Here is a 22457-nt window from a genome sequence, read left to right as displayed (position 1 = left end):
GGGGTGAACGGTAGGCTGGGGTAGAGTCGCAGAGAGGGCTTGATCAAATGGCCTTTTAGAATTCAAGCCGTGGAAAGCCGTGGCCAATGCTTCCACACATGGCAGAAATCTCTAGCAAAGGCCCTCCATGAATCCCACCGTGCCATTCTTTGTGCTCTGATCATCCTAGCCAGAGGAGGACTTCCTTTCCTCACCCTTCTGAGCCCTGGCGATGTTTATTATTGGTAGGACTCAGTTGATGTGAAATGTGCAGTACCCTTACTCTTCTTTCCATGTGTCAACATAGTGCTTCCCTCAGGGGACTGAAGACCATTGCCTTTCTTAGGTATCTGTGAATTAATTCACTTGTATTCCCAGGGCAGCACCTGGCTTGGTAACTCCACCATCACCCGGTTGCATGACACATTTATAGAAGTTTACCTCTGGAGGTGGGGAAACGTGTTGGTTTCTGGTAGAACTACTTAGTCATGGAAAGTCCTGAAGACCATTTTAGACACACAGGTGATAGGCAGATTGAAGAGGGGAAGTTGGGCCTGATTACCTAGGCTTCTTTTCAACTCTCAAGATTTAAAAATTCTCATTTACAGTATATTTCCCAAGACTGAGGAAAATGAGGACAGAAAGCCCCCTCCTGCTGTGTCAGGAGGGAGAACTGGATGAGAGCCCAGGTTTGGGCATCCTGCCGGGTCATTTCTGTTGGGTGTTAGGGTGTTAGCCACACCCCTTCTGTGGCTCCTCCTCCTCCTCCTGTATCTCACATTCGTTGAGTGCTTTGCGATTTCCTTTCGTATTTTATCCTTATGTCAATCCTGTAAGAGTAGCTGTAGAAAAGGAACTGATTAAGTTTGATAATTGCAGAGAGAAACTTTGCTGACCTGTTTGCTTTGTTTGGGGGCCTTGAATGGGAGTGGACGTCTCCTAATTACAAGCAAATAAAAATGGGCTTTTCTCAACTTTGGCTTGACTTGACCCCCATGGACATTGCCTTCTTCCTGAAAATCTCTCTACTCGTGTGTTCCCTGATGCTGCTTGTTTCCTGGCTCTCCTCTTTATCACTAATATTTTATATTTAAAATGTCTTCTCTCCAGTCATCCTTCAGACACCTGTGTTCTTTGGGTCCCACTGGAGATGTCGTGGAGACAGTGGGACCCGCTGGAGCTCAGAGGAAAGGCCAGGGCTGGAGTTATGAATTGGGGAGCCAGCAGCATATGGTGATATCTGCAATCCTAGGACTAGATGTGGTAACTGAGGGAAAGAAGACAGAGGGAGTGCACGCAGGGAAGAGAGAGGGCTGGAGGCTGGGCTCTGAAACACAATAACCTTTGGAGTTCTGGCAAACGGGGAGGAGCTGGCAAAGGAGACCAATGATATGGAAGACAAACCAGGGAGTATGGTGTTCTGGAAGGAGGAGACTGGGGGGTCAAGGAAGACAGAAGAAGAGGTGCTTCCAGGAGGAGAAGCACTCAGCTGATGTGGAAATAAAGAAAGTCGAGGACCAAGAGATGAGGATGTGGCAACATGGAGTCTTCTTGACATTGACAAGAACTCATTCAGTGCAATGAGCTCATGCATCCTTGTGGATTCAGCTTCCACTGATGACTTTCAGTTTTCTACCTTTGGTTCTGATACCTCTCCAGGCCCACATCTATCCCCTTCAGTTATGATTACAGCAGAGAGGGAACAAAGTTTAGTAGAAAGAGCATGGTCTATGGTTTAGGAAGGTCTGAGTTGGACCAATGTCACTTACTAGCTGTGAGCCCTTGGCGAGTCACTTAATTCTCTAAGACTCACTTTCCTCATTTATAAAAGTGGGGATACCAAAGCACAGTTCTCAGGGTTGTTAGGGAGATTCGAGGGCTAGTAGTTATGATGATGTAGAACTCTTTTTAATCACCTCTAGATCCCCAATGCCTAGCTCGGAATCTGATGCATAGTAGGTACTCAATGAATATCTGTTGCAGAAGTAAATGATGGCTGACACTTAGTAGGTATACAAGAAATCTTTGTTCCTTTCTTCTTCTTTATGTCTCTCTATATTTTCTTTATCACAAATGGCCCCATGGCAAAACTTAAATTCTTTGCTTATTAGGTGTGTTGTGCATTTTTTTCTCTTCGTTGAAAGGTTATTTGCCAATGCCCATTTATACCCATTAAGTGATTATCTGAAATATTAAATATTAAAAAATGTTTTAAAAAGTGGTTATCATTAGCAGTCTGGCTTGTTGGTGGGTCCATGTAGTGGCTGGCTTCTGGTTGTGTCTGTCTCATTTACTCTGTTTGATACCTACCTCTCCACAACATTTCCTTGGCCTGGCTTCTAAGGGTATTTTTCTGGGAGCTTTCTGAGTAAGATGAATGGTGATTTCAGCGACAGTAATGCCCAAGTATTTAACATAGCTAGACAATGACTTTCACATTTTGGGAAAAAGAATGAATTTTCAGGGAGTTTTTTTGGCTGGCATGTCAAGCAGTTTATAGTAGGCTGAGTTTAAGCTGGGCCAGCAAACAATGGTAATTCTTTAAGAAACTATTTCTCAGTTGCGAATTGAATTTGAAGAATGTGCAAGAGATCCCACAAAAACCTGGAAAGTACTGGTTTTTCGTAGGGTCTCTGATGCTGGTCAACAGCAGCCATAAATCCTGTATTCCCTTCCCGTCCTTAAGCATTTTCGCTGTAGGGTTCCTTGTTTTCTTATTGTTGTTATAAATAAATATATCTATGGAATCCTTCCAATTCCATTTCCCTAAACCATTCTGGAAAGTGGTTTAGATGGGGAAAAATTCTTGTTTTTTCTCTGGAACAGTAAATAGTAGCTTTTGCTTACATAGGTTCCCGAATAAAATGGCCAAGAGCTTTAAAACCTCAAGTTCTAATGATCAAATTCTGCCAGCTCTGCTGGTTAAGTTCACTGTAATTTCTGGCTGCATCATTTTCTAGACAGATGTACTTACTCAAGTCTATGGCATTCTGACAAATAAAGCATTGACATTGTCAAAATTAAATTCCCAGAGCGGATCCCGTAAGAACAACAAACGGAAAGAAATTCAAGTTAAAACAAAGCAACTCTCATTTAGAAATCAAGAGAAAAAGTGACTTGATTTTATGGATCCAGAAGTGATGATATCAGGTAACAAGGGATGGGGCTGCTAATAACACAGTGTCTGATGAACGATGGCTGAACAGGTAAGGGAATTGTTCATCTCACTTACCCATGAACTTGGCCAAGAGCAGATTGCCTATCAGGGACCCATGATCTTTTTATTTTTCCCCTCTGCCATCCCTGGCCAGGTCATCATTCTCAGCCTTGTTGCTTCATGTTCCAAGATGGCTGCCGTATCTCTAGATATGGTGTTGACATTCCCGAGCAGAGGGGGCAGGTGTGGGGGGGAGGGGAAAGGAGGAGGATACAAAAATACAAAAGCACATGACAGTGGATCCTGACCCCTTTATAATGCTTTCCTGGAAGTGGCAGCAGTAACTTACTTATATGTCTCATTGGCTAGAATTGACCACATGACCACCCCTAGCTACAAGGGTTGTTGAAGGGTCATGAATATTTAGTGTGCCAGCCTCCATTGTAGAAGAAAACAAGGGAGGAAGAAGAGCTGGGAATGGCTCTTGGGTCCCCAACCCACAGTCTCTGCCACGGCGGTTCTAAATTGAATGCAAGCTGTTGAACCATTGTAAATTAGCTGGGAAACTTGACTTGAGTGGGATTAATAAAAATTCAACTTAAAATGCCTCGGCAAACACCTTGAGGGAGAAGGCACATTCATTTTAAGGGTGTCCTTTGGGCTTGAGAACTTGATTTTAGTTTTGCCACTTGGTGTTTGTTTTGAAACAGTATTCCTTGCTGCTTCATTTTATTGTCCATTTTTGCCGATCTTTCACAAGTTGGGGAGGGGGGAGTGGGGAAAGAAGGAAGACAATGAAGAGAATACTGTGAGGTAAACTATATTAACAAATATTCTGTCTTTCTCTCTTCACTCCAGTTTCCTCCCAAACATAAATAAACAACCTAGAATCTAGAACCTTCTAGGTAAATTTGTCCAGAGGGAGCTGTTAATCCTTGAAGTGATGCGAGAGCATTTGAGTGACAGCCTTTGTTTACCAGCATCACAGAATTGTGGCTGCGTTGAGAATGCAAGTGGCCTTAGGCAGGAGATTGGGACCAGCTTCTGAGGGGACGGGGGCAAGGGAGAGAAATCACTGCCCATGAGGCACGGGGCTCTTTCCTTGGGAAGGTCCCATGTGCCAGCTGGAAGCAGGTGGCCTTGGGTATGACCAGTTTATGTGCAGCACCCAGGGGGAACCGTTTGCTGAAGCCAAGTATGAGAGTCACCTCTTTTCATGACACGTGGCTGCCTAAAACTCACCCAAGGTGGAGAATATTCGCCCAGAGACGGATGAGGGTGTAGGTGGTGCTGACAATCTGAAGAGGATAGAAATGAACTCAGTCAAACTCTACTTAAAGATTAGCCAGTGGCTCGAGTTTTGAGATTTGGATGGCTTCACCGTTGGCTTCTTTGAGCTGATGGAGAAAAAATGTGATTCACAATTGTGTTCACTGACCATCTAGCGCTCTTATAAGCACATTGGCATGTATGCCTGCGATTTTGGCCTTTTAGTCTGAATAAAATGATGCTTTGTTGTTATGAAAATACTGGAAAATGCTGGAAGGGCTGGGGACAACCGCAGGGAACTCAGGTTTAGCTGAGGACGAAGGTGAGGTGAGCAGGAGCACACTGGGAGCCCAGCGGTCCAGCTGGCCCCTCTGTTCTTTGGGAAACGCTGAGGGCAGATTCGCTGAGAGTGACAGGTGCTCCAGCCACACACAAGAGCATCCTGGGGCATTTCAAGTCTTCTAGCATCTCACTCTACTCATGTGTACCCTCACCAGGTAAATATGACAGGACCCTTTGGACTTGGGGATAAAATCCAGTAAGTCACTATGACATTGGGAAACTGGCGGCGTTTTGAGGAATGGGAACCAGGGGTCAAGTCTGGGGAGCCCTGTCTGTCCTCACTCTCCCGAGGGACGGGGACATCTGCTTGCCTTGGAGTTTCTACTGTGAGGACAGCACTGTGTGGCTTCCCTGTGGTGGGGTCAGAGTTTCTGTTTGCAAAGCTCTTTCACTCCCTGGAATGTTTTTTAAGTTTAAAGACTTCAGATACCTAGACGTTGGTTTCACTTTTTGTACAATTATTCCTGGAGAAATATGCCAATGGTGGAAAACACATTTATTGAACCCCGTGCATATTGTGAAATGTCAGAAGAGCAGCCAGGCCATTATTTTAATACTCAGATGGTGTCCACCCAACCCAGCCTTCCAGGTGGAAAATGCAAGCAACCATCTGTAAATTTTACTAGTATGTATCAGTTTTACTTTACACAGTTGCGAAACAATCCGTACTTTCTTCGTCTTTTGTTTTTCTGGAGGCAAGGTTGTAATTATTTGCAAATACAATTCCAACATCCATTTGAAAAATTATTTAAAACTCAGTGTTTTGCCCACATGTTGCCAACCGTCTGGGTGTTTCTACATTTCTCTATATTCCTGTGCTGTCTGGTGTCTTAGGGACAATAGCTGCATTTTGCCACCTTTCCTTGGAATCATAGTCTCAAAGTTGTATATCACCTTGATTCCTGCTCCCAAGCTCTCCTGCCATTTTAGCACATCCTAACCTTTTCTGGCTTATCGACTGGATTTTTGGTCAGACACCCGTGGTTACACTGAGATCTGTGTTTTCTTCATTTCAGAGTCTGGGAAATATTTGGCGGTTTCCAGTGGAAAGTAAAACTTGAATTTCAAACAAAGATGAAGCAGGCAGACTTACATAAACATGAAGGTTTTGTTGCATTAAAGAGCGATCCTTGGTATACTTAAGAAGTAATTTTAGCATTTTTGGGGTTTTAAGGCACTGGTTTATTTCAAAAGCCCTTAACATTCTTTTGGGGGTTTTCTTCTGAACCAACGTTGTCCGTTCTTGCTGCTCAGCATCGACTGCCAGACTGGGTGGGCTGCACGGAGTGCTCAGCTGGGAATGGCAGCCATTCCTCGGCTGGTATTTGCCTTAATTTTTTTGGGTGTGTCTGCACTGGCAGCCTTTTGTGACCAAATGTACTGGCTGCTGGGGGAGCTTCAAAAAGTTATTTTTGACTTTCATAGAAGATCTTGATTAATAGTCTCTTAATCCATCAGGGTCTGACTACAAGTGGCAAAAACCCAACTTGAACTAATTTAAATCCCAGAATTCATTGGCTTGTGCAGCCGTACGTTGGGAAGGACAGGAACTGAGCTGGCCCTGGGGATGCCTAAAACCAGGTCTCTCACTGCCCCCAGACTCTCTCTCCCTCTCTCCTCTCTTCTCCGTGTGACAACAAGAGCTGGTCACCAGCACTTCCAGGATTCACCCATCACAGCCTCAAAACTGGAAAGCAAAGGCAGTGCCCAGGGTCCAGCTCCAGTTAAAACAATTCCAGTGAAGTCTCCTGGTCTGGCCAGGGTCATATGATCAGAGGCTACTGGAAGAATTGGAGGAGGCTTCACGGGGTAGACAAAATAATGTGTCCTTTGCACAGCACATTTTGGATTCTCTGCCTTATGGAGATTTTAGGGTCTTAGGACTCTAAGAATTTAGGCTCTGGGAGACTGTGCATTCAATTATTTTTACTTCAGGGAATCTTGAAGAATCTACACCTATCCCAGTGAAAGATGGCAGAGACTGCAGTTGCTGAGGGAACCCTGACCCCGTCTGGGCGTTTGAGTGAATCTGCTCTAGCTGAGGCTAAACAGGGTAAGAAGGAAGAGAGGAAAGGAAGGAGGGCTTTCATTTTGTTAGATCTTAAGCTATTAAACCAAGAGGGCTTCACTCTTCAACTTTAAATTTTCCCTGGGAATTCTGTAATGGGAGGGACCTATACTGACATTGGACATTTTTATATTGCTGGTGGTGTATTATCGGAGCGTCTTCACGTTATCATTTCATCTCATTGCTTAAACTCTGGTGGGCTATTTTGGACAGTGTGAGTGGGGCAAAATCTGGGACTGGAATAGGACAGGCCAGGAGTGGGTTTTCAGCCTGGTGGCCAACATGGCTTTGAGTTGGCTCAAGAATGAGCTTTTCGCATTTCAGAGCCTTATGGAGCTGGGTGGGGAATCCCTACCTTAACCCCAGGAGGATACAGGTGGGCCAATGAGTGTCCTGGAGGAGGTTCCTGAAGGTGGGGCAATGGTCCTGATCCTCACCCTGAAGAGGCAGCCATAGCTTGACCTCGGTTGTTGGTCAAGCCCAATGGGGTCAGGGAACAACCTGCTGGGGACATTAAGGGGACTTCCACTTTCTTCTCATGTTTCACTTCTGGCCTCTGGCCTCATCCCATACTCCCTCACCACCATGAGGCAAGCTGTACCAGAGGGGTGAATGAAAGAGCCCAGTCTCCATTGGTCTACTTCTCTACCCAGTGGGATCAATGGATTAAAAGGCACAGGTATGCAAGTCTCCTCTTGCACTGGACTCCACTTCTGCTTCCATGTGGGAGGCACTAGACCCGGGCTCTCCCCCCACCCAGCCTGTGCTGCAGGCTCAGCTCTCCCTTCTGTGTTCACTCAAGGGTCCAGAATTGGAGGGGGGGGGGGCAGGAAGCATGATGGGGGTCACATGAGCTCCACCTTCTCCAACTCAGCCTTATCAGTAATAAAACTGATAGTGTGATTTCTGACTCCTTTATCTATTTTCTCAAATTAGTTTTGAGCTCAGATGTTCCGAATGAGCACTTCTGTGCCCCATGCTTCCAATTCAGGAAAAGCTGCTTCATACATTTAGTGAGGTGAAATAAAATTGCTATGTGATTTGTTATCTATAGCTCAGTAGAAGCACATAGGCCCTTCCTTATTGCTTGCCCAAGTAGATCCCATTTGCTATTTAAGATATAGCACTTAAGTTCTAAGAATCTATGAATTGTGTAGCACAGTATAACCATGCATTTTTTGTTTGTCTTTTTGTTTATAGGCTATCCTTTTTAGTAAGGAGGATTGGCCCGGAGCTAACATCTGTTGCCAATCTTCCTCTTTTTTTTCTCTCCCCAAAGCCCCAGTACATAGTTGTATATCCAAGTTGTAAGTCCTTCTAGTTCTTCTTGACCATGAATTTTGAGATCCAAATCTATGTTTCAAATTTGATTTTCAAATCAAATCAAACTGATATTTAATTACTTGAGTAATTTTCTTCAGCAAGTACACAGTATAAAAATCCAAGAAGTAATATTTATTTTTCTTGCAACTGTTGTCTTGGTTAGGGCCTCAGAAAACATTTGGTTCTATGTAGCCAACATTTTCTTAGTGGATTTTCCTACCCCAGCTCTGGGTTTTAGCTTCCCTGTGCGCAGTGATGATGTGAACGACAGCTCTGTTCAGTGCAATCACAGAAGTTACAAGATTGAAGCACGTTTATAAGCTGCTGTTTGTTTCTAGATGGTAAGTCAAACAAAGTATGCATTCATTCATCTAATATTTATTGGATTCTGAATATGTGCCAACACTTTCAGTGGTATAGCATGTTTGGCTAAATCAGTCAACTTCAAAAGTTATAATGGAGCAAACATGAAGGAATCGTGCCAAAGAGGAGGCATTTCTTTCTTTGTTTCTTCCTGGGTTAATGATGCTCTTATAACCCCTCTCTCTCACATCAACCATCCATCGTCCTTTCCCTTTTTGCCTATCTGGAGAATATAATGAAGTAACTATATGTTATTTTTAAAAAGTAAAACAAACAAGCAGAAGCAACACTTTGGATCCAGAAAGATTCAGTTATTATCTTGAGTCACCGTCTTCTAAGCATGATTTCCCCATGAATTGTGTCATTTTTGGATTACTTTTACCCTTGATTCATTTTATTAACTGATTCTGAACTTGCCTTACTTTTCTTCTGAGAAATATCCTTTGACAGAATTCCTTTTCTAGGAACATATTTATTTTCGTCCATTGTGGGTATGCCTGCGTGCTTAAGGGTGGGTGGTGATATTTGAACCAAGATCGCGAGCAGTGAGCTAGTGTGGAACTCACATGAGACTGTCAAGCAGGCAGTGGGGACTGTTGGTCTGGAATCATTAGGCCAGAGTGAGATGTGTGGACGTCATCAGTTTTGCTAGCCGTTGAAGCCTGTGTAGCATCACACACATCCCTCCGCAAAGGCATCCTGGGATGCATCTTCCTGACTTCTTTGGAGCCCAGGCCACTTTATTCAGAGCCTTTAGGTCTCTCGGGGAGGGAGAGAGATCTAGAGGTGGGATATGAGTCCTTGCACAGATCTATGCCTGGCGCCTTCAGCGCCTGGGGTAACTCTTGTTCCACTTCTTCTCCAGACTTGAGCATCCATCTGGACCTGCAGACCTTGTCTCTGGACCCAGACTCCCACAGGAGTCTTAGAGCTGAAATAGGACATTGGGAAGTTGCCCAGATCAGCAACTGAAGGGTTTCTCCTGGAGTTAAAGTAGAAGTCACCGACTGGCCACCAATGGACTGAATTCAGCCAGTTGGGGGTGGTGGTGTGTGTTTCCTCACACAGTGTTTTTAAAAAGTTGCATTACCAACTGGTATAAAATTGGGAGATTTCACACAAAAATCGGGATCTGTAGCTTTTTAGAACCTCCCCTCCCCCCAGAATGTCAGACAATATGGGGCCTGAATTCCTTTTTGTCAACAGGTGCCTAAAACTAAATTGTGCCTTTAGATGGAATGTGCACTCATTAATATGTCTTCACTTATTTGCTTGATCTTCCTGGTCCTTGGAGGTGTTTGGGTTCGAGATCTTGGTGGACCTCATTTGTCTAAACCCTCCTCGCATATTTTTCTTCAATCTGTTAGCCATTTAAGTGAGCACTGAGTGTGTGGCTGGTGCCCAGGGCCAAGAGAGATGACAGAGTGGAAGGTGGGGAAGAGGCAGGTGAGGTGTGGTACCCTTGTCTATGATGATGAGCGGGCTCCACACATGTTGGTCAGACCAGGCTGGCTCTGGGGACCTGGCTCTGGATTCAGGCTTCCCCAGGACATTCATCAGCCCTGGAGGATCCCTTGAGGCCTCTCTGCAGAAGCTGAAGACCCTCCAAGGACAGACATCGCAGAACTGTTGGAATCTCGGTATCCATCCTTGAGCCGACATGAATCCATACTTGGACCCTTGAACCAAACTGGCCTCCTAGAACTCTCTTGGAAAGACCTGGAACTTGGAGCTAGACCAAAGGAACAACTCTAGGTACTGACTGTGCCCTTATTTTCCATTCCCAGACAGACCAATAGAGGTCTCATGGGAGCCATGCTGTGAAAATGTCTAGCCTGGCAGTTGCCAGGTATCTGAAAGGTCACCAAAATATTTTGCCACTCAGTACCTGGCAAAACATTCTTGAATCTGGATAAAGTTTACTGGTATGAACTATGGAATGACTTTGAGTCATAGCAGACTCTGCTGGCTTCCTTCTGTGTCTGGAGCACCTTACCATCTGTCTCCATCCAAAGATAGCATTGAATGGGGAGAGATGGGGAAGGACACAGACAGGAAATTCTTTTTGCTTAAACTGAAGTCCCGTAGGCTGCAGCTTAGGCTCGTTTTGCATCCTGTGGAGATGAAAAAACAGCTTGTTGCGGTCATAACCTGTCATGCATGCTCTGTGCGTTTACATCCCGGTATTCCCTCTGTTAGGCTGTATCATTCCTGTTGTATTGACTTTCGGTTTGTCCTTTTCGTCTTTAGAGAGACAGTTCATGGACTAATTAGCTTTAAAGAATGTCCCCAGTATCATCCTTATTAGATGAAAATACTGAAACTATTACACAAGATTACGTGTTTCGTTTATCCAGCAGAAAGGATGGCCTGTCCTAAGTTAAGAACACTTAGAAATAAATTAAAAACCACTTTGTCATACTTCATCTTTAGCCTACAGAAAACCCAGAATGCAGTCTGCAGAGGCTGAAATGAATTTCACGCTCTTGATGCTTTCACTTCTCATTTAAAGAATGAAGTCACAAGACCTACAAAGCAATGATCAGGAATAGAACAAACAGGCATGTTTCTAGACCCAAGAACCGGCTTTTGGTCAAGTAATGCGAGTTTGTGCATGCTGACATGTGTCTGCCTGGAGCGGCTGTTGCTTAAATGCTGGTTTCATGAATTCACTCGGAGTTCAGGCACTGAGGGGTCGGAGTGGGGCTGGAATGACAGCCGAGATTGCCTTTCATTCAGGCTTCCTGTTCTTTGCATCCAATTCTTTCTGAGTGAGGCCTGGATGATGTTCACTAGGAAGCATCAAAAACGGCATCAGTTTTAAATATCTCCTAATCAAGTCACTGTAGTGTTCTGTTTAACTGGCCCAATTTGTGTGTGTTGGGGGGTTGGGTGGGAGGAGGGGCTTGTCATATATTGGCCTAAGGCCTTTGGGGAACCTTGAATTCAGGACTGATCTTACAAGGAGATTGACCCTGAGGCTGCCTTGAAGGTATGATTTCATGGTCCCCAAAAGGCCTTTGTGTTCAAAAACGATCTCCATTAGGTAACTCTAAGGCTGAAAATGTCTCTATTGGAAAGTCATTCCTCTGGTCTAAGGTTTTGTTGTAAGAATGCAAATATCCCTGAGAGAGCACGTCATTCACTTATCCTTCCTTCCAGAGAGCGGGGAGGATGAGGACACCAGCACGAGGTGATGCGACTGTGGGTGGGGGCAGGAGTGGCCCCCAGAGAGGAGAATGGCGTGGGAATTGGGGGTAGATCTGGCGGAAACAGTAAACACAGCCATGGAGGGCTCATAATTTGTTTTAGGAGAGTGGTGGCTCCTAAATTAATTAGTTTTCAATGGATGTGGTCAGGGGTCATTTATGAACAGGGATGGACCCTGAGGGTCCGTACGCTGTGGGAAGAGCTGGGCTTTAGAGTTGGACAAAGTGGGGTTTGCATTTGCCTCCAGTCCTGGTGCAGCTGTGTGACTCTGGGCACTTCTCCTAACCTCTCTGCTCCAGGCCTTGTCTTCCTCATCCAGAGGAAGTGGGAGTGAATAACGTGGAGAGGGAGTGAATGACACCTCCCAGCTGGTGTGTGTTATGAGCATCATGCAGCTTAAGTTTACGTGTTTAGAGCAGAGGGGGAAGAGGGTAGATTCAATAAGCCCCCTTTTCCTGTCTATTTCACCCTTGCATTTTTATATATTTTAGAGTAGATCTACACGATATGGCCTTTTCCTTAACATACAAATGCTGACACAGGCAATTATGGAGTTGAGACACATTGTGTGATGGTACTTGCTCATTGGCAAGCGGAGAACAAACAAACCCATGCATGGACACGCTGGGAAACCGATTGCGTAAGAAGAAGGCAACGGCATTCACTAGGTTTGGGCAACCAAGGGCACTTGCCCCTTGCCCTTCTTTACTTTGTTCATCTGATTAGAGCTCCTTGAAGGTTCTGAGTTTCTCCTCTTAGTCTGGGCTCATGCAACCATTTGGATGTGGATTCTCATGTGAGTTGGGAATTATTCCATGTGTGTCCAAGGATAGATGCAAGGCAGAGCAGGGAAGAACAATGAGTACATTTATGAGTTGTTCCTCTTTTCACGTCAGTAAATCATTTTCAGGCCTAGGCAGTTGTGTCCTAGTTGAGTTCACCAGTGCCTGGCAGTAAATGGGACGGTGTTTGGGTTTTGCAGGACTCGCGTTTCAGTCTATCTGTCCAGGATCTAACTTTTCTTGAGGGAGATTTGGAATTCAACTGTAAAGAAAAGTGTTATTCGCATATTCAATCATTCTTTTGTCTTCTTCCTTGGGAGAATCATCCAACCACAAACTTCCCTTTGCAGTTTCGAGACCTTGCTTTTCATCCACCGCCGTTTGGTCAGAGTGAAATATTGGATTCTGGCAATGATTTCTGCTGTTGCCCGAAATAGGGATCGCAGCTGACAAAAGCTTGTCAAATAGATGGCAGAGAAGGAGAGCTTTTTGTAGTGAAGCCTCAGGAGAAATAAAGGAAACTGAGGGAAGGGAACCTCAGTCTTCTGGCAAAGAAAATCCTGAGAAGTTTCTCATTGGCGAGGAAGGGCAGATGGGAATTATTGAAGAGCAGCCATGATTGCTCATTGGGAAGGCTCGGAAAGTCATTGCTGTCTTTATGGTCTCCCTAGCCCACAACTTCCTGGAGAGCACTGGGTTCCTTGTCTGTGATTTCTCGCATCGCGAGATCACAGGAACCTCTCCTCTGAGGCTGAGGATGGAAGGCTTTGTGGATTTCGGTCTGTGCCTCTGGTCCAACATGGTGCTTTTGTCTCCACGAGGGCGTTCATTGCTAATGCTTGAAAGTCATTGTCTTCATGCTCTTTTTTTTTCATTCTTTGAGTTTCTCTAAGCAGAGTTCCAGGAGTTCCCTCCTTTGCTAAATCATTTTACTCCAGAGGCAGTGGGGCAACTTTGGGAGGAATAAGTGATGTCTGTTAGAATCGTCTGTACTTATTCTGTTCAGAATTTTCGTTCGGTATTAAAATCACGTACTAACCAATCTATATGTCATCACGAAACACTCTTCCTTCTCTTTCTTCTTCCATGAAATTCCAAATTCATTTTTCATACTGTTATTAAGTTTTAAGGTTTTGGGGGTTTTTTAGGTTACTTTTCTCTTTCGTGAGAGTGCCTTGCATCATTGAATAATCAGTTTCAGATCCAAGTTTGCCTCAAATGCATTTGACTGTTGTGTGAATATTTAACATATATTTATATTGTATTACATTGCAGTATCAGTTACCTCGTGAGCTGAGAGATTTTGTTTGACAAAATGTTATGTTTCATTTTGGTTATTTTTGAAAATCAAGAATACTTTTTTGGAGCCTCGTAACTGAAGATAAAAATGTAACTGTGCTTCTTAATAACTTGTTTTTCTTCTTCTGGGACAAAATATGGAAACGTTTAAATCAGCTATATGCAGATCAACCAGAGGTTTACCTCCCTTTTAAGGTGTTGATGATCTTGGTTTGTTTTCTTTGTGGAAATGAATGCTTTGGATTCAGTGGCTGTTCTTCCTGATCATGAGAGTTTTATGTTATTCGTCTCATTGTGTTTTAAAGATTGTCCAACTTCACTGAGCAAAATACTAAGCGCTTATTTAGTATATGAATGCTTCTGGAGAATATGTCAAATTACTAATAAGTTATTCTTGCACTAGCAAGGTAACATAATCAAGCCAGAGAATGCATAAACTTTGATTTGTTTCACTTTGGTTTAAATTTACCACCCATAGTTATCCAGAATACATAAAAGCTTGTGGGTTTGGTATGTTTCTTTTGCTGTCATCCTGTAACAATGTCCAAACATGACTGTACTTAAAGTCTTGGGGATCAGACAGATTAAAAGTCATTTGTTCTTTTGCTAACCATATCAGAGAACAATGGAAAAAAATTCGTTTTCCCCATCTGCCGTTCCCATAAGTTCATAGTTGCGCTGTTTGCATAGCTGACCACCCACTGAAGCCAAGGCACGTGAAACTGCTGTCCACTAAAATGGGCCTGAAAGTCACGTGGGACCCACCCAAAGATGCTACCAGTAGACCCGTGGAGCATTACAACATTGCCTATGGGAAGTCACTGAAAAGTCTTAAATACATCAAGGTGAATGCGGAGACACACTCCTTCCTTATTGAGGACGTGGGTAAGTGACACTCTGGTCTTGTTCCCCGTCAGAACTAACTGTACACCAATATTCTCAGTTTCATTCTTAGGATGACTATTTGTGAGACAAAGCGTGGCCAGGCTCAAGGTACCTAGTGGTTCTTTGGGAACAGGTAGCCAAGGTCATGAGGCTGTTGCTTAGCAGCCTTCCTCCCTCTCCTGGGCTTCCCCATCATGCATTTGAACTCCAATATTCCCGGATATCTCTCCAAATTGATATAGGAAACAATTTTTAGTTTCTGAATGTGCTTTTGGGAAATATGTTGATCGTCTTTTGTCTCGTAAAAGCTTGACTACTGGACAACTTTATAGCCTAATTTTCATTTCTAATTTATAAACCATTTTATAATACAAGGACTATGTTCTTGTAAAGGTGTGTGTGATATGTCCTGCTTAGCCACATCTGGTTCAAAGATGTAACATTTCTCCCCATTAAATTTGACTCTGGAAGTTTGGAGTATTTGAAATTTTTCCTAATAGATTGTTTTATAAGTGCAGTTGTAGGGGTTTTAATTCAGGCTTTGAGCTGCTTCCTAAGGATCTTCTCTCTTCTGCTTTTTTGATCCCAGTAGCCTGAAACGCCATTTATTCTGCAATCATCTCATGGTCCAACCTTAAGATGGATCATAAAGAAGTAACAGAAGTCAGCCTCTGTCACATCTAGGTCTCCCTGAGCCAGGTTACCATTTTGCTGTCTTCCTTTAGTGCATCAAAATCAACTCATGGCTCCTCAGATTCTTGGCGTCAGTCCGCCACACTTATTCCTTTCCACACCCTGCACTGTAATGTTTGACTTTCTGGGTAACGGAGCAGAAAGTGTATAGAAGGGAGATAAAGGGGGCCAGATTCCCTTCCTCATGGTTCCAGCTAAACATACATTTCTCTGAATCTCTTCCACATCAGTGTGGCCCCGCAAAGTCTGACTGTGAGGTTAAGTGGAGATTCCATTGTACCAAAGGCATGAGCAAGGTCATATTTGCTTGTTCAAACCTTGGGTTGTTACTGCAGAGAAGAAAAACATGGAGAAAGAGAGCCCTAGACCTCACTGAAAAACAAATAGTGTCTCCCAAGCAACTTTCTGATGAGTTAACGAGCGGGAATCAGAGACATGTGGATTAAATTTCTTTGAAATATGAATAAACTCAGAACGAAGAGAGAAAGTGCCTGGCCAAGCATGATTTTGCATTCTGTCTGGATCTAGAGCATTTCCCCATTAGTCGGCAGGTCATGCCAGACCCTGAATGCCACCAGGCCCTGCCCTAGTCAGACAGAAGTGATATCAGCTTTGAGCACAGCAGGCGTCCCAGATGGTATCGGCTGTGTCGCTGTTCTTGGGCCTCTGGCTTGAGAACTGAAGTTTTGTTAAAGGAATGCTCCTCACTTGGAGAAATGTAATTGCAGTTATTGCCTTTGACAGAACTAACTCTAAACTCTCCAACCCTTCGTCCCCTGAAATGCCCTCAGACTTTCATCTCTTCAAGGAATCGACACCTTTACTTACCTTTCGTGAGATAATAATTCATTTTGAGGAAAAGCAGCACTACTAGAGTTTTGCTTTTGGAAGCTGCAAGTTCAGGGTACACTCACTTTGTAACATGGCATCTTGGTTTCCTCTTGCATCCCAACAACTTCAGGAGCTCAGTCAAAGAGACTGCTGCTACTTGACCTTGACCTTGACCTTGAATCAAAAAGTGAAGCCCAGTTATTTCAAGATTAGCTTTTCTAAGATTCTAGGAGCTATTTTTCTAGAATTTTGTTGAAATAGTCAAAGACAATATGCAGGCATAGTAAAGGGAATATTTTGTTGTGAAAAGTAGAACATTTCATGAAGATTTCCCATGTGCTACCTTTATCAGTTATTTTGACACTTTCTTAATATTTTTGGAGATTTCCACTTGGACCGTCCATGGGAAAATATTATTTCTAGTTACAGTAGGTTAAAACACCTGTTTAGTGCATAGTGCCTTCCTATTTCCTACATTGATTTCACTTTAAAAACCTCAAAAGTGTTTTTTGTTGACTACTCTTGAATCCAGGTTTATTGCACATGCCATAATACTTTGTACTAAGTAAATTTTGTGTTCTTTTGATCAAGTGCATTTTAGTGACATGAGAGGAATGTTAGTGATTTTGATTAAAAAAAGAGAAAGCTATAGTTAGACTTGTCGCTTAATTCAGATTTTCATATTTGGTTATAACTGGTATAAGGAACATGGTTAGTGAATCAAACTGTCATTCTCGGAGATTTGAAACGGTGGCTTGATATAAACCATATGTTTCAGAGCCGGGGGTAGTGTACTTTGTGCTGGTTACTGCAGAAAACCACAATGGAGTGAGCCGTCCAGTTTACAGAGCTGAAAGCCCACCTGGTAAGTCTTACCTAGAATTGGAGGCTGTGTTTTCATGACTTAGATTGGGAGAAACATCTCTCCTTGCTTCTTCAGGTCAATACAAATCTAGCAGCATTAAAGAGTGCCTGAACAAGAAAGTTTTAGACTTGCATAACAAGCTGAAAGATTGAAAAGTAGGAGAGATTTATCCCTTCTTTTAAAGTAATTTTAATGTAGGTTACTAGCACTTTGTCCTTTTTGAGTACTCACTAGCGTAAACCATGTACAAAAGACCCAAAATATGTATTGTCCATAAAGCCTAGTCACCTAAGATAGCCTGAGTAGATCCTTTTGAAGACTGTTGAAAAGACGTTTTAAGTATATGTTAGGGATGCACTGAAATGTGGAAAATCCAGTGGTCCTCCTTTCTAACTATCAAGTTGCATTTTCCTAATTTAGGAGGTGAATGGATCAAGATTGATGGTTTTCCCATTAAGGGTCCAGGATCATTTAATGAAACCGTCACAGGTACTATTTGCTCATTCGGTTCATGTCTTCACTGAAGCACCATCTCGCAAGAGGGTTGTGCTTCTGTCACACACATGTGCTCACAAACCTTCATTTAGTTCCCATCGCTAAACTAACACACATGCCACAGTTTTGGTCAATCTGCTCTGCACTTAATGGACCAGACTGCAGCCACTGTTGTTCATTTCTCACCGTTCTTTCGTGTTCTGGTGTGGGGAAGTGTCTGTGTCTACATCTGGGGATACTGTTGCACTATTAACAGGCAAATATGGTGGTCGAGATGGCAGTCCTGGCCTGATGAGGATATTTACAGCTCTCTTACCTGTGGATGGCATAAATGAATGGGAGCCACCAAGCAGTGGCTTTTATTGGCTAAAATGCAGCATCAAGTCCTTCTTTCTTTTCTTCTAACCGTGGGATATTTTGTGATATGTTAGATAACCTGCCTTCCATCTCTGCTCCATATTTGTACATATGTATGTTTTATCATTTGGATGTTGATGTTGTCTGGTCATATTGTTTTGCTTGTTGAGAGAAGTGTTGACATTTCTTGTGTGTTTCTTGAACATATGTAATTAATGGTGAAAAAATAATGAATGCAGTTATTTCAGAATGTGGTTGGGTAATAACCCAAAGGCAATATGGCAAGGAGCTGTGGTTTTTTTCATGAAGCATGTTTTCTAAATACATCAGTCTGGTATAGTTGAGAGGAAGGTGAGTATGTTGAAACCAATGATTATAATCTGCTTCTCAGATCAGATTTCATGGATGTAGGCAGTTTTCAAATTCCGTTTTATGTGTAAAGGGAGTGGAGAAACAAAACAACCAGAAAAGGAAACTGGCTTTCAAGGAAAGGTGATATGTTCTTGTTCAAATATGTTGGACTTGAGATGACCGTGAAGCATTGTCATGGAGATGTCTTAGAGGTGATTGGAGATGAGGCAGTGAACTCTGGAAGAGAGAAGTAAGAGGTATGTGTGGATTTAGGAGTCATGCTGTAGGGTGAGAACAGAAGTAGAGAGTGAGCAAGAATTAGGAGAAATAAGAGCAGAAGGCCACGGATCAGACTTTGGAAGACATTGACAATAAAACAGTCAAGAAGGTAGTACACCTAGAGAATGTGCAAAATAGGAAAAGGTGTTTATTTTGGAGGTTGTCTACCCCTGAAGACACGCATCTCAACATTCGCAGGTATGCATAAACCCTTTCCTGACAGATGTACTGTGCCTTACATTTGAATCCTATATTTTGTGTTTTAAATGACCATTTTATTTATTTTTGTAATCTTCCTGATAAGGTTTTCTGAATGATAGTAGTTTTAGAACAAGTAATTTTCTTGCATTTCTTAAGTAATTAATTTCTTATGCTTTCTTTGATAGAAACGTGTGTGCGTGTGTGCATGTGACCTTTCTGAGTGAGCACATGTTGCAGAAACCGTGAAAATCAGAGTCAGAGACGATCACACCCCATCTCATATTTGTTGGTTTCATGTACTGTAAGATCATTGAACCCTTCTCTGCAGGAGCCTTGGTAGACCCTGGTTGCCAAACAGCCCTCTGCCATAGTACACAATGCTACATTTGTCAAACATTATGATAAAAAAGAACTGGAAGAAATTGCTCAACAAACCCGTTTGCAGCATATGATATAAAGCAGAACTTAAAACAAAAAACATCTGTATGCAGAATGCAGAGACTTGATTACAGTGCTCTGGGAAAAAAATTACGTTTCATCATTAGTAAAAATAATGAGAATAATTTATGAGAAATTATCAATAAGTAATCAACATCCATACCTTTTTGTGAGGCTTGGAAAATATACTATGCTATTGTTCTGAGGAAGGGTTAATATATGATAATTCTGTGAAACAATAGAAGTGTTCTGAGATCTAGTATCTTCATTCAAGGGAAGGGATTTGTCCTCAGGATGCAGACATTAGCATCAGCTTCTAGTGTAAGGCCCCAAGGACTCGCTCTAATGCTTTGACTGGTAGCACCTCATGTTCTTCCAGTGTTTTATCTGAAACCAGAGGAAAATCCATTCTTTCATTCTGCTGGAAACAGTAGTTTCAGTTCAAATTCCAGAAGGCCTTTTGCTGGCTAAGACCTGTCTTGACCTCATTATCTTTGCTTCAATCGGACTTTCATTATTTAATTCATTCATTCAGTGCCTGTGGTTTCCCAGGCACAGGCCTAGGTGCTTAAGATGCAGTGGGGAGTAAGACAGACAAGGACAGAAGAAAGAAAGAAAGAAAAAAAAAGACAGACAAGGGCTTGCCTTCATGAAGATTATATTCTAATGGGAGGGAAAGACAATAAACAAGTAAGCAAAAAATAATGCATATAATCTGTATTAGTCTCTGGTGCTGCTGTAACAAAATACCACAAATTGGGCAACCTAAACAATGGAAATTTATTTTCTCACAGTTCTGGAGGCTAGAAGTCCAAGATCAAGATGTCAGCAGATTTGATTTCTCCCGAGGCCTCTCGCTTTGGCTTTTCTTCCCTCTGTGGGCGCACATCCTTGGTGTCTCTTTATGCGTCCAAATTTCCTCTCCTTATAAGGTCAGCAGCCATATTGGATTAGGGCACACGCTAATGGCCCCATTAACTTAATCACCTCTTCAAAGGCCCGATCTTCAAATACAGTCACAGTCTTTGGTAACTGGGGGTTAAGACTTCAACATATGAGTTGTGAGGGGGTGAGAATTCACCCTGTAAGTTAAACACGAATTCTTTGAAAAATAAGCAGCACTGTGATTTAGAACAGGCAGGGTGGGGAGCCTGGGAGGCACTGATAAGATGATGGTACCAGGCTGAGACCATATGGGGACCATATGGGTGAAGACACATGAGGAGGAGGAAGAACCTGCCAGGGAGTCCTGGAGGCGGGCAGGACTTCAGTGATTCTCAGACCTGTCAATTGTCCAAATAGGGAAACTCTTAGGACTCAGAAAATCACAGGACTAAGCAAAAAGGAAATTCCAGGGCAGAAGTTTTGGCTTCCTCTTTGCGTAGCTCATCTCAGGTCTCCTAGTCAGAAAGTTGTTCTTTGTGTTTAAGTGTAAAGTCCCTCCCTTTGAGATGTAAACCCACATCCTTTCATTTTGTCCTCAGGGAATAGATGTCCCAAGTCCCTTCACATATTGGCATCCTATTACTTGGCTTTCCTGCACACTTCTTTTCTGAAGTTTTTCTAGCTTTTTGCTGTGACTGGATCTGGGATATTCTGGTGTGCGCAGAGCCAGGCACTGGGGGTCAGGACAAAGACCATGGCTCAGCTCAGCTTCCAGCCAGCCCAGGGACTCAGCAGGCACTTAATCTGCTTTTGCCAAGCTCTTCGTTTTAGCTCTCAATAGGATCATATGTATTTTAACAATAATATAATTTTCTAAAAATCTAGTCCTATTGGCTTTTCTTAAGCCATGGAGCCCAAACTAGAGATAGCCATGAAATAAAACCTGATTCATGCCTCATTTTTATTAGATTTTCTTTATATTTATGAAGCTTGGTCGTTTTTTGACAGTTAAATTATGGCTCAGACTCAAGTTCAGCATAGCGTTCACAGTTCTCTTAGGCCATTTTCAGCCAACACTGGCATGATACCTGTGGTCCAGCCATTCCCTTCTTTATCAAGGTCATTCCTTGACCTCTAGTTTGCTCCCTCAATCCAAATAGCATTCGGGCCCTTGGCTCATAATGTGCCTCTCAACCCTGGCGTCCTGGACCACATCAGCCTCCATGATGATGACCCTCATGGTAGTCTCACCTCGTGGTTTCCAACTGCCGCCTCCTGTCACTTATGATAGAGTTGTTCCTCTCCAAAATCTAGAATTATGAAATTCCCAATCTTCTCACTTCTTCAGTGCCCTCGTTGTCATAACTTTGCTTTCAGACCCAACCAGGCTTTGAGTCTCTAGAGTCTTCCCACTTCCAGAGTCCAGAAGCTGTCTCTTGGCTCTTCTCTTCCTGATTTTATCCAGGTCCCAGCTTTTCAACCGCAATCATTTTTTCCATCCTGGATGCTAATTGGGGGGCCTTGTGAGAGAAATAAAGACCTGATCTGATCTGCATTGTTATAACTCCTTATAGCTGTTTTTCTCACTTCATCTGGGTCCTTGGTGCTGCCCGGCAATTATTCTATTTGTCCTTACTCAGTTTCCTTTGTTTCTTCCACAATGGCAAGTCCAGAATTTTGCCACTGTGCTCAGGTTCCTTCCTCCGCCTGCTTCCTCTCACCTCTAGCAGGTGACCTTGCTTCCTGCGTCCCTGGGAAATGAAGGTCATCAGGATGACATCCCTCATCTTCCCTCTTTTAACTTCTAAACCTTCATCTCCCCCTTCCTTCCTCTGAGGAAAGGTTGCTGTCACCACTTCTCTTGAAGATGACTTCAGGTACATAAAGATTCTTTGCAAGCAGGTTTAGGCCCCAGGGCAGGTCTGGGTTGAATCCATCTTTGGAGCCCCCTCCCCCATAGTACCTGGCTCGGAAAGCTGATGCCTGCTGTTGAACAGGTGTCACATTATTTGACACTGAAGCAGTGAATCTGAAACCATGTAAAGCAAAGTTGGCATCTTTACTTTCTTACCTGGCACTCCTTTCATAGGAAATATCTGTGGACATATGAGAAAGGGATACCTCAAGCATGCATTTCATCCTTTTCTATGAGTAGTTCATCAAAATGAGCACCAATCTTCAGATATATTTTTTTGGCGGTTTGTTTATTTAAATATGACTGATGTGGAATTTTAAAACTCTGACCCTAGGGTCTTGAGATGGGCTTCTTCCCTCATCTGTTGATTGAGCAGTGTAATTAATCCATGAAGCCATAACCATCCTCACTGTTCATGCCTGCATGCCTGGCTCGGGCTCCAGGTCAGGCCCCAACAGGCACTAACACCA

The 22457-nt window shown here is 43.2% G+C and overlaps 1 protein-coding gene across 2 annotated transcripts in view; it reads left to right on the top strand.

The window, feature by feature from the left end:
- The window catches only part of FNDC1 (fibronectin type III domain containing 1), a 96790-nt gene that overhangs the window by 10700 nt on the left and 63633 nt on the right, over window positions 1–22457 (top strand). The window contains exons 2-4 of one of the 2 annotated variants that reach the window (XM_046669587.1): window positions 14483–14677; window positions 16980–17066; window positions 17487–17555. In XM_046669587.1, coding sequence (XP_046525543.1) covers window positions 14483–14677; window positions 16980–17066; window positions 17487–17555 — 351 coding nt within the window. Of the gene's footprint in view, window positions 1–14458; window positions 14678–16979; window positions 17067–17486; window positions 17556–22457 lie in introns of both variants that reach the window. The other variant, XM_046669586.1, reaches the window with a different exon arrangement.

The sequence above is a fragment of the Equus quagga genome, chromosome 8, assembly GCF_021613505.1.
Source record: "Equus quagga isolate Etosha38 chromosome 8, UCLA_HA_Equagga_1.0, whole genome shotgun sequence".
Taxonomy (NCBI): domain Eukaryota; kingdom Metazoa; phylum Chordata; class Mammalia; order Perissodactyla; family Equidae; genus Equus; species Equus quagga.
The sequence above is the reverse complement of the archived record's forward strand: the minus strand, read 5'-3'. Positions and strand labels throughout refer to the sequence as shown.